We start from the raw sequence: 16,073 nt of genomic DNA on the forward strand, positions 1-16,073 counted from the left end.
CAATGGGTGGGAGCAGGGAGGGGTGGGAGGAGAGAAAATAAACAAGGCAGCAAATAATTAAATAATGTCAGATAGGTAATGGGCTAGAAACAAAATGAAACTGAGTAATGGATAGAAAGTGGAGGGGGGTAAATTGCTGAAGGGAAACTAACATCACTGTCTCTGCGGTGGGGACTGAGCTGAGACATCTGCGGGAAATTACAAATCCAAGGTAAGTACAAATCCGAAGAAATTACAGGTAAACCTACCTGTAGACCACTAGTACATAGGAATAAAAATCTAACACATGTGGGGCACCTCTGTAGCTCATTTGGTTGAACACTCAACTTCAGCTCAGGTCGTGATCTCATGGTCGGTGGTTTCGAGCCCCGTGTTGGGTTCTGTGCTTCACATCCTCTGCCCCCTCTCGCTCTGCCCCTCCCCTGCTCATGTGCTCTCTCTCTCTCTCTCTCTCTCTCTCAAAAATAAATAAACATAAAAAAAAAATCTAACACATGAAAAACAGACCTTCTTCTAACATTTGCAGGGTCCAGGGCAAAAATATAAATGAATGCTCACATACCACGTCTTAACATTTAGAAGTTGTAACTCAAGATAACAAGGCAGTAAAGGAAATGTATTCCACACTCACACCTTGACAATATCACTGCACCAGAATGTGATGGTATGAGCAAAGCCTGCCTTCAGCTCTTGACCTAGCCCCCTCCTCTTACTTTTGGACTCGAGTCTATACTGCAAGGAATCTTATACACCCACATGTGGACTCTTTGTGTTTAACTTCTTGGAAACATTCAAGAAGTTGTTGGATGGTTTCTACAACATCATAATTTTTAGTTTTCCACAAATTTCTTTAGCAATTAATTCCTGTCTCCATCCATACCTTAAATATTTTATTCCTTAAGGCTCTGTTTTTGAGTTCTATTCTTTCCCATTTTACACATCTTCCCTAGGTGACCTCATTCATTTCCATGACTTAAATTATTGTCAGCAGGCCAGTAACTGTCTCCCTAGTGCCGTGTTTTTCTCTAAGACTGTCTGTTTGATAATTACACTCAGAAGTCTCTCCTAGCTCAACATGTCTGAAGCTGATTTTATTCTTTTCTCCCCCAAACTTGTTCCAGTCTTCTCTGCCTCAGTAAATAGCACCCTCCCATCTGAGTTGCACAAGTGAGAAATTTGGGAGTCATTCTTTACACTGCCCTTTTCTTTACCTCTTTCCTCCACATCCAGTCAGTCACTAATTACAACAATTCCATTTCCTCAGTATCTTTTTTTTTAATTTTATTTAAATAAAATTATTTAAATAAAATTAAATAAACGTTTATTCATTTTTCAGAGACAGAGAGAGACAGGGCATGAGCAGGGTAGGGGCAGAGAGAGAGGGAGACACAGAATCTGAAGTTGGCTCCAGGCTCTGAGCTGTCAGCACAGAGCTCGATGCAGGGCTCGAACCCACAGACCGTGAGATCATGACCCTCGCTGAAGTCAGACGCTTAACCGACTGAGCCACCCAGGTGCCCCAGTATCTCTCAAATCTACCCATTTATCTATAACTCCTATGGACACTATCAATATTGTTCAAACCACTGTTTTTTCTTTCTTTCTTTGTTTCTTTCTTACTTAAGAGAGGTCTTTAGATTTAAAAAAAAAAAAAAAAAGTTTATTTGTGTTTTTGATAGAGACAAAGCGTGAGCTGGGGAGGAGCAGAGAGGGAGACACAGTATCCGAAGCAGGCTCCAGGCTCTGAGCTGTCAGCACAGAGCCTGATGTGGGGTTTGAACTCAGAATCTGTGAGGTCACGACCTGAGCCAGAGTGGGATGCCCAACCTACTGAGCCACCCAGGCGCCCCAGCTGTGTGTTCTTTATGAATTGACAAAAACTACTCACATCTGAGTAAAGATCTTCTGTACCTTCATCTGGATTCCTTACGTGTGCATGATGGTCTGATGGTAAGACCCCTGGTTATGTCCCTACCACTCTTCCCCACCATAATCAGGGGTGTGGGGAGGGGAGCCACGGAGGACTACATATCTTGCTGGGCTCAGAGCATGATGGTGGAAGGTATGGTTTCCCTAGCCATTTTGCCTCTTCGACAATTTTTATCCTGAGTTATTCTTCCTATTATCTCCCTTGCTGCAGACTAATACCAGAAGAGGCATACTGAAAAACAATAGCCTAAAATTAGGGAAGTTCCTGAAAACTCTTGGTAAAGGTTTGGTTAGGACTGTACTTTGTAGATTACTGTAGGTCGGATTTGATAAAGGGATTGCATGTGGGTTGAAGAAGTAGGACAGAGAATGACTGAGGGAGGCAGTAGAAATTAAGCCATGGTTTAATCCAGAAGGACGGTAAGTGATGTTACTCAGTCAACAGAACTCTTGGCAGCTGACTAGATATGAGGGCAGCCAAATGTGGGCGGGAGGGAATCTGGATTCCCGGAAGAAGGAAATGGCTATTAACATAAACAGGGGAGCCTTGGTGGGACTGACCCTGTGGATAATAGTGGACATGTCTTTTAAGTGCGGTGTAACACCTAGTAAAGGTGACCAACAGGCAAGTGGAGGGAGGCTGAGGCTGCAGACATTAAGGCTGGAGTCATCCAGATGGAGGCAAAAACTGAATCTCAAAGGTATGATTATAAATATAGAGAAAAGATCATGGGAAAAACCTGTGTCTAGAAGACAAGAAGTAAAAAGAAAGCTGAGAAAGCACAGGTATTCAGAGAGAGAGGAGGACCAAGAAAGTGATGTGATGGGAAAAAATTAGTACTAAGAAAAGCTGTCTAGGACTGGTAACTCCAATGTTGACAGGCACTGTGATTTATCTGGGAAATGGATTGCATCACATATCCTGGAATTCATTCTTTATAAAATTTATCTATTTATTTTGAGAGAGAGCGAGAGCGAGCACACGTGCATGAGTTGGAGAGGGGCCAGAGAGAGAATTCCAAGCAGGCTCTGAGCTGTCTGCACAGGGACCGAAGCAGGACTTGATTCCATGACCCTGGGATCAAGACCTGAGCAGAGACCAAGAGTTGGACGCTCAACTGAATGAGCCACCCAGGTGCCCTGTGGAATTCATTCTTTAAAACCCAGACCACGGGTGCCTGGGTGGCTCGGTCAGTTAAGCATGGGACTCTTGATTTCGGCTCAGGTTATGATTTCACCGTTCATGCGTGGGTTCAAGCCCCCAAGTTAGGCTCTGTGCTCACAGTGCAGAGACTGCTTGGGATTCTATCTCTATGCCCCTCCCCTTCTTGCACTCATGTGCATTTGTGCTCTCTCTCAAACTTTAAAATTAAAAAAAAAAAAAAAAAAAAGGTAGTCCAGTACACTCATGTTAAAAAATGAAGACACAGAACCTTGGCTGTTCCCATGTCAACGAAAGAAGTTATGGAAATATTCCACACCTCATAGAGCATGGTCCTTAAGAGTGCCAGAACGCTTGGCTACCACTTGATTTCCAGTATTCCTGCCCACTTACATGACTTTGGACATTTCTATGTGCTGTTTCCTCTTCTTTCATGTGAGGGACAATAATCTGCTGTGTAGAGTTGTTTTCAGAATTACACTTAGCACAGGGTCTGATGCAAAGGCCCAGGAATTATCATCAAAACTTATAAAGCACTATGGGCGAGAGACTTTTGTGAGTGCTGTTATTATAGGTAAGTATTAACTCATTTAATCCACCGAAAAGCCCTGAGGTAGGAATAGATATATTCCCATTATACAGATGAAGAAACAGACCCCATGTCAAGACAATACCTATCTTAACTGCAGTTTCATTCTCCATCCCACTCCCCGGATGTGAACTTCAACCAGCCACATTGGAATAGCTCGGTCAACCCCTTACCCTTTGGCAGGGATGCATTGCCTAAAACAATGCAATCCTTGGTAATAAATTCCTTTTATGCCCTCTCTCTACCTTAAAAACAAACAAACAACCCAAAGCCTTTTCTGCAGCTCAGCAGAGCTCCTTTTGATTTGCTAGATGGGCGCTGCCCCACTCAGGAATCCTTCAGTAAAGCCAATTTGATCAATTACTCACTTGAATTTTTGTTATTTAATAGTGACTAGTGTAGGCTTAAGCCACAAATGAGTGGCACAGGCAGGACTTAAACCCAAGCCGTCTACTCCACAGCCCCTGCTCACAAGTGCTGTGCAGTATGATACATCTTCACTAATGAAGAGGAAAAGCATCCCTTCACTCAGACTCGTGGTTATTGGAGGCGGAAAGCACCATCTATTCCAACACTTTCCTCTTAAGCCCGGGAAAGGCACATGCACAGAGGGCGTGTTCCCTGCGAGACGACGACCGGCCCAGCAGGTCAGAGGCCAGCAAGCCTCGCTATCCGAGTTTCCCAACACGCAGGTGCCTCGGGCTCCCGGGAGTAAGGAGGGAGGGAGGAGCGCTCGCCCAGGCCCCGCCCCGCCTCGCCGCGCGCAGCGGAGCGCACCGCCTCGCCGTCTCGCTGAAGTGCCGCAACCATGGGGACAGCGGCAGGCGGTAAAGCGTACTTCCAGAGGGGCAGTCTGTTGTGGTTCACCGTCATCATCCTTTCATTTGGGTATTACACGGTAAGGGCAGCGGCCGCCCTGAGCGGTCCGAAGAGCGGAGCAAGCGCTCCTCCGAGTGCAGGACCCAGACCAGCCGGGCCGGAGGGGTCGCGCAGGCGCAATAAGGCTCGGAGCCCCGGGGGCGGGGACCGGGCCCGGGAAAGAAGACGCAGGCGCACTCGTGTGCCCGCGCCTCTCCCGGGTCTCGCGGTCCTGAGAAACCTGCTGCCCAGGCTTTGTCGGGATGGGGGCGGGGGCGGGGATGGTTCCCCATCCCACGATTCAGTGTGTAGATCTTTCAAGATGGTGGTGACGAAGTCCGAGGCCGGCAGGGCTGCTTCTGGCTACTTCCGTCGAGCCAGACGTTTGCCCTCGCTGGTCACCGTCCTGGGACTGGGCTATTTCGCGGTGAGGAGTAGGGAGGGGTGGTGCATCTATTTGGGCCCTCCAGGCCCTCGTAGGGCGAGGGGAGCACAGGCAGCGAGGTCTCGCGCTTGCGCGTCCGGCGGTTGCCTAGGTTACTATCGTAAGCGGAAGGTCGGTGGGCTCAAGGGATGGTTTCTACTCCACCTGTCCCTCCTTTGCGTCCTCGCCCCTCCACACTTAACTGCGGCATAACCGGGTGTGAGTAGAGTTCACCGAGGAGGAATTCACGTTGACAGGCTGCCGTAGGCCTGCCGGCTCAGAATAGGGCTTCCGAAGCAGAATGTTTGAGGCAGTTAGAATTGTTTGGAAAACGGGGATAAACCTAAAGAAGGGATAGACAGGATATAAATGTTATGGCATAGATGTGGTATCAGGAAGAAGGGATCTCTGCTGAGAGAGGAGCGACTTTTGTCTGGCTGACAGTTCGTTTAAAGGATAATGGGAAAGATGCCTGGAAAAGTAGCTTGGGGACTAGGTTGGTATAATTTTGAAGAGAGGGAAATCTATTTGGATCTTGACGGGGAGATCCTTGGACACTGGGGCTTAGAAGTGTGTTGTCGTGTCCACAGTGTTGTTTGTTGTCAAATCTGAGCTCCTTGACTCTGATTTCCTCATATGTAAAATGGAGGGATTGAACCGAAATTCTGCAAAGGTGCATTTCTGTTCTATGGTTCTGCATTCCTGACTAGTTAGAAAAATAGGTGGAGGAAAGCGTTGGGGACCTCAAATTGGGATATTATGGGGCTGGTAGGTGCTGCCCCTTCCATTCCCTTTGGTTTTGGAAGGTGCAGTGATATTTTAAGCTTTATTTAAATTTTAGATGTGTTACAACATAATGGGAGAGGTAGGACTGCTCTTGCCTGAGATCTGAATGAGACAATAACGTTTTGGACCTGTTGGCATTTAATTATTCTCAGAAAAATCTGGCAGAGGTTACAAGATAGAGATTAAAGGAAAGTCGATCAGATTACACAAACCTAATGTGATTAGGTAGTTGGTGTTAGCACTTCACAAACTTGGCTCACATACTTTTCAGCTCTGAGGTGGATCATTCCCAGTTTTAGAGGTAGGAAGAGTGAAAGAAGTGAAGGAATTCTAAGTTAAATGGGGGTTTTGTTCAAGCTGTAGCTTCCGTCATAAAGAAGCTACCAAGGACGCAGAAACTTAAACATTTATTAGTAACCTGTATAAAAATAATGTTTTGGGTGGAATTCATTAAGAATAGGAATCATCCAGCCTGGACACTGAGTCTGATAATCACACAGCTTCCTTGTCATAAATCTCCCAACCAGATAACTTTTAGGAAATATTAAGTGGAGGGGCACCTGGGTGGCTCAGTCAGTTAAGTGTCTGACTGTTGATGTAGGCTCAGGTCCTGATCTCACAGTTTTGTGAGTTCGAGGCCCACATCGGGCTCTGTGCTGACAGTGTGGAGCCTGCTTGGGATTCTCCCTCACTCTCTGCCCCTCCCCCACTCGCACTGTCTTCTCTTTCTCTTAAATAAATAAAACTTCAAAAAAAGAAAAAGAAAACAGAAGTGGAGAATGGAAACCCAAATGACTTAATTCAGAGTTTCTTTGGTCTTTAGTTGTTTTTGTAGAATCTGGGTTATTTCATAGTTTCTTTGAAAAATAAACCTGTGCTGATTTCAGCACCCTAATAGGTATTCTGTGCCTCTGATTCTCTTTCAGTGGGTTGTCTTCTGGCCTCAGAGTATTCCTTACCAGAGCCTAGGGCCGCTGGGCCTCTTCACACAGTACTTGGTGGACCATCATCACACCCTCCTGCGCAGTGGGTAAGGAGAGCTCCGGAAGTGGAGTGTGGCCAGCTCCAGCCCTACCGAAGACCTGGAAGGCCTGCACTTGCCTTTAGATATCTAAGAGTGTTGCTGGTTCACATTAAGGCACCTTTCTTTTTGAGGTTTCTGTGTTAGATTTCATCAGCAGATAACCATCACCTTAAGCAAGGCTGACTTTTGTTTCAGGTATTGGCTTGCCTGGCTGATTCACGTGGGAGAGGCCTTATATGCCATGGTTTTGTGCAAGTAAGTGTTGGGGTTTTTTTGTTTGTTTGTTTTTTGCAAGTAACTGTTTTTAATAGGTCTTTATCATTTTTCTCTTGGTATCTAATGTAAGTTAAGAGTAGCCACATTTAAATAATTCATGCCTTTGTAGGCCAAGAGCATTCTCAGGGTGGGGTTGAATCACCATGCCTAATACTGAGCCTAGCCCAGAGGGAGTGCTCAGTAAATATTTAACAAATGGATTCATTTCATTTGTGTTGGCTAGTCAACTAATGAGCTACTTAATTTAGATGGTTTTCTCATTTAAAAAAAAAAAAAATTCTCTAAATAGCCCCAACTAGAACAGAAGATTTGGAGTTTGCTTTCTAGTTTGAAAAAGAGCCAAGTTAGGGGAGCCTGGGTGGCCCAGTTGGTTGCGCATCTGACTTCGGCTCAGGTCATGATCTCACAGTTCGTGGGTTCAAGCCCTGCGTCGGGCTCTGTGCTGACAGCTCAGAGCCTGGAGGCTGCTATAGGCTCTGTGTCTCCCTCTCTCTCTGCCCCTTCCCCTATTTGTGCTCTTGCCTTTCTCTCTCTCTCTCAAAAATAAATAAACACTAAAAAAAAATTTTTTTTAATAAAAAAAGAAAAAGAGCCAAGTTATGGGCATAGGCCATCGATTCTCAGATTCTCAGTCCTAGTTTCATGACTGAATCACCTGAGGAGCTTTCTCAGAATACACATGTCTGGTTTCCAGACCCAGAGATCCTGATTTGGTAGGCCTTGCTTCAGAAATGGGAATATGTTCTTTGTTTTCAAGCTCCACAAATAATTCTGGGTTAATTCTGCAAGTTAAAAAAAAAAAAGAAACCTCTGGACTAGACCCTACTCAGCAGATGCCAGCATAAGTTAATACTATGTGAGCATATTTGGAAAGATTCTCTTTCCATTAGTACTTTACGTAAGCGTGTAGAGACAGCATGCTGTCATGAAGCAATGGTTACCGTCATGCCAAATTTACTTTGCAATTAATTTTTTTCTGGTCGAGATGAACTATCACCTCTATTATTATTGTATTGTAAAGGTGAGAACTAAGATACTTTATAACAACTATCTTTTAATAATAAAAGTAATTAATATTTATTGGGTGCACACTCTGCCAGACCCCTGTTAAGTGCTTTAAATAGATTATGTCACTCTGTCTTCTGATTTATGAAACAAGCTGGGCTTTCTAGGAGAGGAGCAGAAAGCTGCTTTATTCTTTCTCACCCCTCTCCAGTTACACTCACCCTATGGGTTATTGTCTGCCTCCCACTGGACCGTGGATGAAATCTGAAGTGGTTCCATAGGTTTTCCAGTCACTCTCTGATGTAATCCAGTCTAGTCCAGGCTATTTATTAAAACGATGAAACTGTTAACCAAAGTCAAAAGTGTCTGTTCTCATCCAGCTGGGGCTCAGGAGGCTGCCCTAGGGAAGAGAGTGTAGTTAGTGTCTTCTCTCTCGGGCCACCTCTTTTTCCTATTTGTTAGCGACAGCTGCTTGTGGCCCACCAGGGTGGGAGTAAGTTTGGGGAAACAGGGCACGGTCCGCCTTGTGGTCAGGCAGCTGGGGGCTGTGGATGTTGCATGCCCGGTGTTGGCTCGTTTTCTCCGGCGGAGGCCCGGTGGGTTTTTGAGAAAGCAGCCATCACTGGGGATCAGTCTCCCTTCTGCATTTCCCTTGATGGTTCCTTCCGCTGCCTTCTCCAGCCTGCCACCTGCAGTTTCCCTTCAGGATCTGTGGTTGAGGGGAAGTTTTCTTTTACTGAGATCTCTTCTACCCTTCAATTAGGGCCTCTGGGCCAGGGTCCCTTTTCAGCCCACCCACGCCTGTGGCCTTCCACCAGATCTGGATGGCTCACAGTAACAGCTTCTTTGTCCTCCCAGTGGGATAATCGGCAGATACATGCACTTCCCACTGCAGTCATGTATGTTTGGTCTCCCATCAGGCAAGCTTTACCTGAGTCTTAACTTTAGAGTCAGATATTAATCTCTTCCCCTAAATTCCAGGGGACTCGGGTCAGGCTCTCCAAGTGGGTCTGTTGAAGCTGTTCTTTGAGTCTGACTTGTGACGGGAAATGCCGCAGCACTTGGCCCCTTCAGCCTTGCATTGAAATCTTAGCTTGGAGGCGTGTGGTCTAACCCCTCGAATTTACAGTGTTGGAGTATTTGACGCCTGTTCTGTTATGGGCATTTGGAGCCTCTAGTGAAAACCGAAAGACTCAAATTTAACATCCTGCTATCCAAGTCTTTGAAGGGTAGAGGAAGAGCAGGCATAGAGAGGTGAGGTCACTCTTATTATGTTCTTGAAGTTATTTCTTTATGGTCTCACATGTTGCAGTATATCATTAGTCACCGTACATCAGAATAAATACTCCATTTGAATTGTGAATGAATGAATGAATGAATTTAAGTGAATGTATTTTTGTAACCTCCCAAATCACACTGTCAAGCCATAAAAAGGAATTGGTGAATCCCTTTTAACCAGAGAAAAGATTGGTCTATGTGTTTGACTTCGTAGCCACCATAATATATATAAATGTAGATATCAACTCTTCCGTAACTTTCCATTGTCTCATATGCCTATTTTCATGTCTACACCTATAAATTTACCTCATTCATTTTATTAGTGCATAGTATTCTGTTCCATGGCTGTGCCTCACTGTATTTCACAAATCCCCCCTCTGATGGACTTTTAAGTCTCTAGTTTTTTATTATTATAAATAATACTGCATGAACATGAATTCCTCATATATCCTGGCCCTTGTGTTGTTGCTGATTAAAGGGAAAGCTTTCAAATTTTGCACTGTTTTTTCTAGAGTCACGTAGACCTCCTCTATTAGAGTAAGGAAGTTCCATCCTGTTTCTAAGTTAGCTGAGAACTTGTATTCAGAATGGATGTTGTCATTTCTCAGATGCTTCTGCATGTATCCAGATGATCATAGGATTTTTCTCCTTTAATCTGTTAGTGTGGAAAACAATATCATTTCTACGTATACTATTCTAAATTAGAATTCATCCACATAAGACTTATTTATATACAGATGAGACCAGCAAGCCATTCACTCCCATTAGGCCATTTTCTTTTGAGCTCTGTTTCAAGCAATTTAGTTTGCAGCCGGGTGTTTATTATTTCCATGAACCAGGCTTTTGGCTAAGCACTGTGTGTATGTTATCTCCTAAATCGTCTCCAAACTTGCTGGGATAAATACTGATACTTCTGTTTTTCAGAGGAGGACACAGAGTCTAAGAGAGGAGTGGCTTGCCCAGCCGTCACAGCTGGTAGTTGGCCAAGCTAGGATTTACATCTGGTCAACCTTCAAAACTCTTCCTCTGAAGGCATCCCAGTGCTTTTTAACCCTCTGCTCATCAGAGTCACAGGAGAAACTTTTTTTAAAAAATTTTTTAAACATTTATTTATTATTGAGAGACAGGGGAGGGGCAGAGAGAGAGGGAGACACAGAATCCGAAGCAGGTTCCAGGCTCTGAGCTGTCAGCACAGATCCCGACACGGGGCTCAAACTCACAAACCGCAAGATCATGACCTGAGCCGAAGTCAGACGCTTAACCGACTGAGCCACCCAGGTGCCCCGAGAAATAGTTTCATAATTCCATGCCCTAGGCAGTAGCCAGACTGCGTCTGAGGGAAGAGTGTACCATCCTGAATGCACAAGAAAAATGAAAATAAATGAACTAACCATGTGAGTTAAGAAACTAGAGGAAAATGGCAAAAATAAACCTAAAGAAAGTAGATAGAAGGAATATATATATATTTTTAAAGTTTTTTTACTTATTTTGAGAGAGAGAGAGTAGGAGGAACAGATAGAGAGGGAGAGAGAATCCCAGGCAGGCTCCATGCTGTCAGTGCAAAGCCTGATGTGGGGCTTGAACTCATGACCTGAGCCGAGATCAATAGTTGGACACCCAACCAACCGAGCCACCCAGGCACCCCTAGAAGGAATACATTTTTTAAGAAAATGGAAGACTAGGGGCGCCTGGGTGGCCCAGTTGATTAAGCGTCCGACTTCGACTCAGGTCACGATCTCATGGTTCGTGGGTTCGAGCCCCACGTCGGGTTCTGTGCTGCCAGCTCGGAGCCTGGAGCCTGCTTTGGATTCTGTGTCTCCCTCCCTCTCTGCCCCTCCCCTGCTTGTACTCTGTATCTCTTTCTCTCAAAAATAAATAAACCTTAAAAAATTTTTTAATAAATAATTAAAAAAATAAAAAATGGAAGACTAACTCTTATGAAACCATAACATAAAAATTCTGGTGGTTAAGTTTTTTTTTTTTCTTTTTTGTTTTTTCTTTTTTTTTAGGTCTAAAGGCATCACGGACGGTCGGGCTCAAGTGCTGTGGTTCCTACAAACTTTCCTCTTCGGGGTGGCATCTCTCTCCATCTTAATTGCTTACAGACCAAAACGCCAAAAACAAACTTAAGGAAGATATTCAAATGCTTTCTCTACACTTTTGGCCTTCCACTTCACTGTTTTGGGGGCAAGGAAGATGCTGACTTTACTTGATCTTTCTACTTTGCAGAAGTTGAAGACCGTCTAGTTAGTCATTATTCTTTCATATGCTCTGGTTGAGCTTGACTGGATGACAAGAAAGGATTTAAGCTTCCCAGTTCTGTAGACAGACTATTAGGCAGAGGGTTTCCAGCTACCTTCTTGAGGTCGTTGGCAGTGCTGGTGCTCATTCTGTTGTCTGGTTTAAGCTGTGCACCAGAATTGTCTGGTGGTATAATTTTGCTCCCACCTTCTGAGTAAACCCCATCTCAGCTCTCTTTTCCCCCAGTTTTTTCCACCTTTCTGAACCAAGACAGAGTGACATTTCCACAACACCTCAATTCCACACACGGTAGGCATCTGTAAGGCAGGATCTCATCCTCTTGAACTTCCTTTTCTCACACCACCAAGAAAAGATCAGAAAGATGAGCAGGTGCATGGAATGGGCCAGGCTGAGCAGTAACAGAGACACAGAGGACATGCTGAGCACCGAGAGGAGAGGATTGGGGGACGCCTTCCCTGATCCTGCCAGCCCGAAGCCGTCCTTCCCTCCACGCGGCCTCTAGGACATAGCACTCTGTGGTGTGCAAGGGTCTGAAGGCCACTGCTGGATTGCTCCTTCCAGGCAGGATCACATCTCAGATTTATTTTTGTTTCAGCACCTGGCCCATTGCTTTGCACACAGGTGTCCTACCAGTGTTTTCCGAACAAAGGACAGAAACCGATGCAACTTTCCACGTGTTCAGTGTCATTCCAGTTGTTCTATGAAAACTGCAGAACCCACTCAGTGTATTCTCTTCTCAGAGAGAAGCACAGGACTGCCCTTGGCCAGTAGCGCCACCTTTCTGTTGGTTCCCCATTAGGAAACCTGTATCTTTTTCTTAGTCATTTTCTCCAGACTCTGACATCTCCCTCCTGCTCTGGCTTACTCTAACACAGATGTTCCTGAGCTAGAGATTCTAACTGGAAGCTAGCCACTACCTCTCCCATTCACCTGATTAGACCTTTTTACTACTGACTGGTCAGGGCAGAAGGGTCACTGACTCCGTCCCCTGACCTTGGCCAGAATGGCTCAGTCACCTAGGAGCCATTGAGATTCCTTCCCAGGAGGATCTGTTCCCCAGGGACTAGACCTTATTTTCCTTCTATGATGCAGGAGGGCATGTTACCTGTTTTAAGCAAACGTTTATGAGAGGCAGCCCGCTCACCCCTAAAGAGGCCCCAAGTAAAAGTACAACCCTGAGAGATGATGGACTATGAATTGTTTCTGGTGGCGATCACTTTCTACAACTAAATCTCAGTCCAGTTTCTCTGGTGGTGAAGGGGTTGCCTTTTGGTGAAGAGACAGATTTTTAATCATAGAGTTAAACATCATGGAAATCCAACCCAGATTTTTTAAACGCATGGCCCTGTCAAAAGAGAAATAGTAATGACTATTACAGTAATGGTGACAGCAACGATACGGCAGATTATTGAATAAAATGGATTAACTTGAATAAATGCTGTGAATTGCCATTTCTATTCAAATACTTTTTTGTATGTCAGTTTTGTTATTGTCGCACATTTGATTTTACTCTTTTCTAGGTAGACTCTATTATGGAACTGTTTGTACAGTTCAGATATTGAGGCTTTTTTTCCATGGATAAAGAAACGTAGAGGGGCGCCTGGGTGGTTCAGTGGATTAAGCGTCCGACTTCAGCTCAGGTCACGATCTCACGGTTTGCGAGTTCAAGCCCGGCGTTGGGCTCTGTGCTGACAGCCCAGAGCCTGGAGCCTGCTTCAGATTCTGTCTCCCTCTCTGCCCCTCCCATGCTCATGTTGTCTCTGTCTCTCAATAATAAATAAACGTTTAAAAAGAAAAAAAAAACAAACGTAGAATGCCCTAGTTGCAGGGCATATGCTCCTCGTTATATTTACAGAGCTGCCCAGGGCCCGCTTACCTCCATGCACACAGAGTCATCGGTGGACGTGAGTGTCTCCTTTCGCTGTAGGAGTGTTCCCCTTTTGTTTTCATTTATATTTCATTCAGCATCTGATACAGTCTATGCAGCATGCAAGAGGAATATTTGTGCTCTTTTACATGCCAAAAGTATATAATCTCACTTGCGGGTATTATCCTGGCTTACAGCAAAAAAAGGATCTTAATGAGCACACAGTGTAGGTCATTTTGTAGACCCATAAACTGCATCCCATCGAGGTGAAGTAACAACATCACATGGAGAGGCCAGACCTCAGCTGGATCTTGTGTGTCTCCCCTCCTCTGCACCCCAGGAGCATAGAAATTAAGCCTGTGAAGCAAAAAATAAACAAATACAGAGATCTGTTGGCTTTGTGTTGCAGCTGTAATGGTGATAGGGGAGAAACATCCTTGTTGAGTTTGGATGAGAAAGGACCAGAAGCACCTTAATGGAAGCAACCGTGGGAGGCAGACAAACTAACCTGTTTTCTCCTGCCCCTACCCCGAAGATGTTGGGAGCATGTGTAGTTTGGAAGAACAAAAAAGAAAGGACTAATGGAAAAAACTAATGACCTCACCACTTAAATAGTAACAGACCTGTTTATAGTTTCTCCTTATAAACATTCAACTTATTTAGGACTCCATGCAGTCTACGTCTAAACATGTTTTCAAGCCACGGTTTTAAAACAAGTCTTGGGCTTAAGAGGTCCTATTCCAGATGGAGGTTCTTTGGCAAAACAGCTTGCCATCTGCGGGCCGTACGTATTTACACGGGGGGTCTGAAGACACACAAGGACAGTCTGAGCACCTGCCGTTGAGATTAGAGAACCCTGCAATCACGTTTTTATCTTTGCCTGGACCCTTCCTGGAACCTTGTTAATTAAAGCTCTTAGTTTGGCATAGATATCATTGATCTGCCCTTTATTGGCCCAGGCAAAAAGATGCTGGTAGGGCAGCTGAGTAATGTCTGTGTAAGCATAGGAGGCATCTGTCCGCAAGGCTCCTTGTCTGCCTCAAATTGGGAATTAGGGTTCTCTCTTCATCAAGGTTAGACAAGTGAGAGACTAATTGTCATTTCACATTTCTCTTTATGAGGAAGAACACTATCCTTTGATTCCATAGCGGATATTTGAAAATCCTATTCAAAATACTGTATTTGTCATTTCTATGACCATTTTAAGATGGCTACTAGGCTTTCTTGATAGGATTGAGTTTACCGATTGCCTCCTTTTTGTTTGTAGTGAGGCATAAAGGTGGCTTAGGGAAAAAGCCTTTGACTCCCTAGTACTGTCAGGGAAATGTTCATGTAAGTGTCAAGGGTGAGAGAGTGCATTGTGGGAATGGAGGTCTCAGTCCTTGGATTTCCCACGAGAAGATTCACATGGGGGAACCACGCTGCAATAAGGACAGCCAGCCAAAAGGAAACAGCGAGCACCAAGCAGTTTCCTAAGACGAAGGTATGCTCTCAAAATGGGAGAGAGAGCCGGCAGCTTCTCCAAGGTGGAACCAGCCCCTAGGTTGTTTTGGGTTTGGATATTATTGGGTCTCTCTGGGCGGGGAGCTGGGACACACAGTGGGGAAGCCTCTAAAGGAGGTTTCTGCCAACAGGATGGGAAACTCCTTCCACAGTAGGGCGATCACTGCCTGGTTTGTAGCCTGATCCGGCCCTTCTCCACAGGCAGGGCTGGACCCAATGCCAGTGCATATATTGAGTGTGGGGGTTACCCTGGGGCCCAGGTGGGAGAGGAGAGCACTTGTCCCGTACCTGTGGCTCTTGATCTGTCAGGCCCAAGGTCTTAGAAGCCTCAAGGTCAGCCTCAAGCTCCCAGGCTTTGTGTAGCTTTTTCTTTCTTTCTTTTTTTTTTAAATCACCATCCTTGCCTCCAGCTCATGTCTCTATTGTTCCCCTTCAGGGGCTGGGGACTCTGTCTCTGGGAGTTACATTCACTTTTTCTTTGTACCAACAGGTTGCACAAGCCGTTCTTAGTAAACAGAACTTAGTTGATAAAAACTGCCACCAAAGCTTTGATGTTGCTATAAAGGAGAGTAATGATAAGATAGGGAAGTGTTCCCTAACCCTCAGGCATGTGGGGACCACCCCCGCAAGGCTGGTCATGCCTATGCTACACATGAATTCATTTTAAGAAATCTTCCTAGGGAAGAATAACTATGAAATGCCCTGCTTGGTTTGTTCATTATATTTTTTTTTCCTCTGATACGTATGAGAATAAAGCACCGTTATTACCTAACTCACCATGCACATTAATGATGCATTCAGCAAACTGTTAACAATTTAAGGGTATTACACTACGCAGTGATACTGAAGTGTGGCATTTCACCTGGCTCCAGGCACGAGATTTTAGGCAAGTCTGTCACCTTCCTGGACCTCAGTTCCATCAATTTTACATCGCGGCTGGGATGAAAGTAGAATGGTAAACTTAAGTGAAAAAATCTAGATAAAGCAACTTCATACACTGTATCGTACTGAACAATAGTTTTATTGGAAGGCTGGTAATCACCAGTGATGCGTCCTGTGCTTGTTAAATGTACCCATGCAGATGGGTCACGTGAAACCTTGCAGAAATGC

The 16,073-nt window shown here is 44.9% G+C and overlaps 1 protein-coding gene across 2 annotated transcripts; it reads left to right on the plus strand.

Moving 5' to 3' along the window:
• The first annotated feature begins 4,430 nt into the window (after positions 1–4,430).
• Positions 4,431–13,029, plus strand: TMEM254 (transmembrane protein 254). Of its 2 annotated transcripts, none has more exons than XM_060642352.3 (4): positions 4,431–4,578; positions 6,675–6,778; positions 6,968–7,027; positions 11,341–13,029. In XM_060642352.3, exons 1-4 carry the CDS (start codon positions 4,489–4,491, stop codon positions 11,459–11,461), a joined length of 375 nt encoding a protein of 124 aa, XP_060498335.2. In that variant the 5' UTR covers positions 4,431–4,488; the 3' UTR covers positions 11,462–13,029. The 2 variants fall into 2 exon arrangements, with proteins under 2 accessions (XP_060498335.2, XP_078290598.2); XM_078434472.2 differs by lacking the exon at positions 4,431–4,578 and adding an exon at positions 4,711–4,965.
• Positions 13,030–16,073: the final 3,044 nt, after the last annotated feature.

The sequence above is a fragment of the Panthera onca genome, chromosome D2, assembly GCF_046562875.1.
Source record: "Panthera onca isolate mPanOnc1 chromosome D2, mPanOnc1 haplotype 2, whole genome shotgun sequence".
Lineage (NCBI taxonomy): Eukaryota > Metazoa > Chordata > Mammalia > Carnivora > Felidae > Panthera > Panthera onca.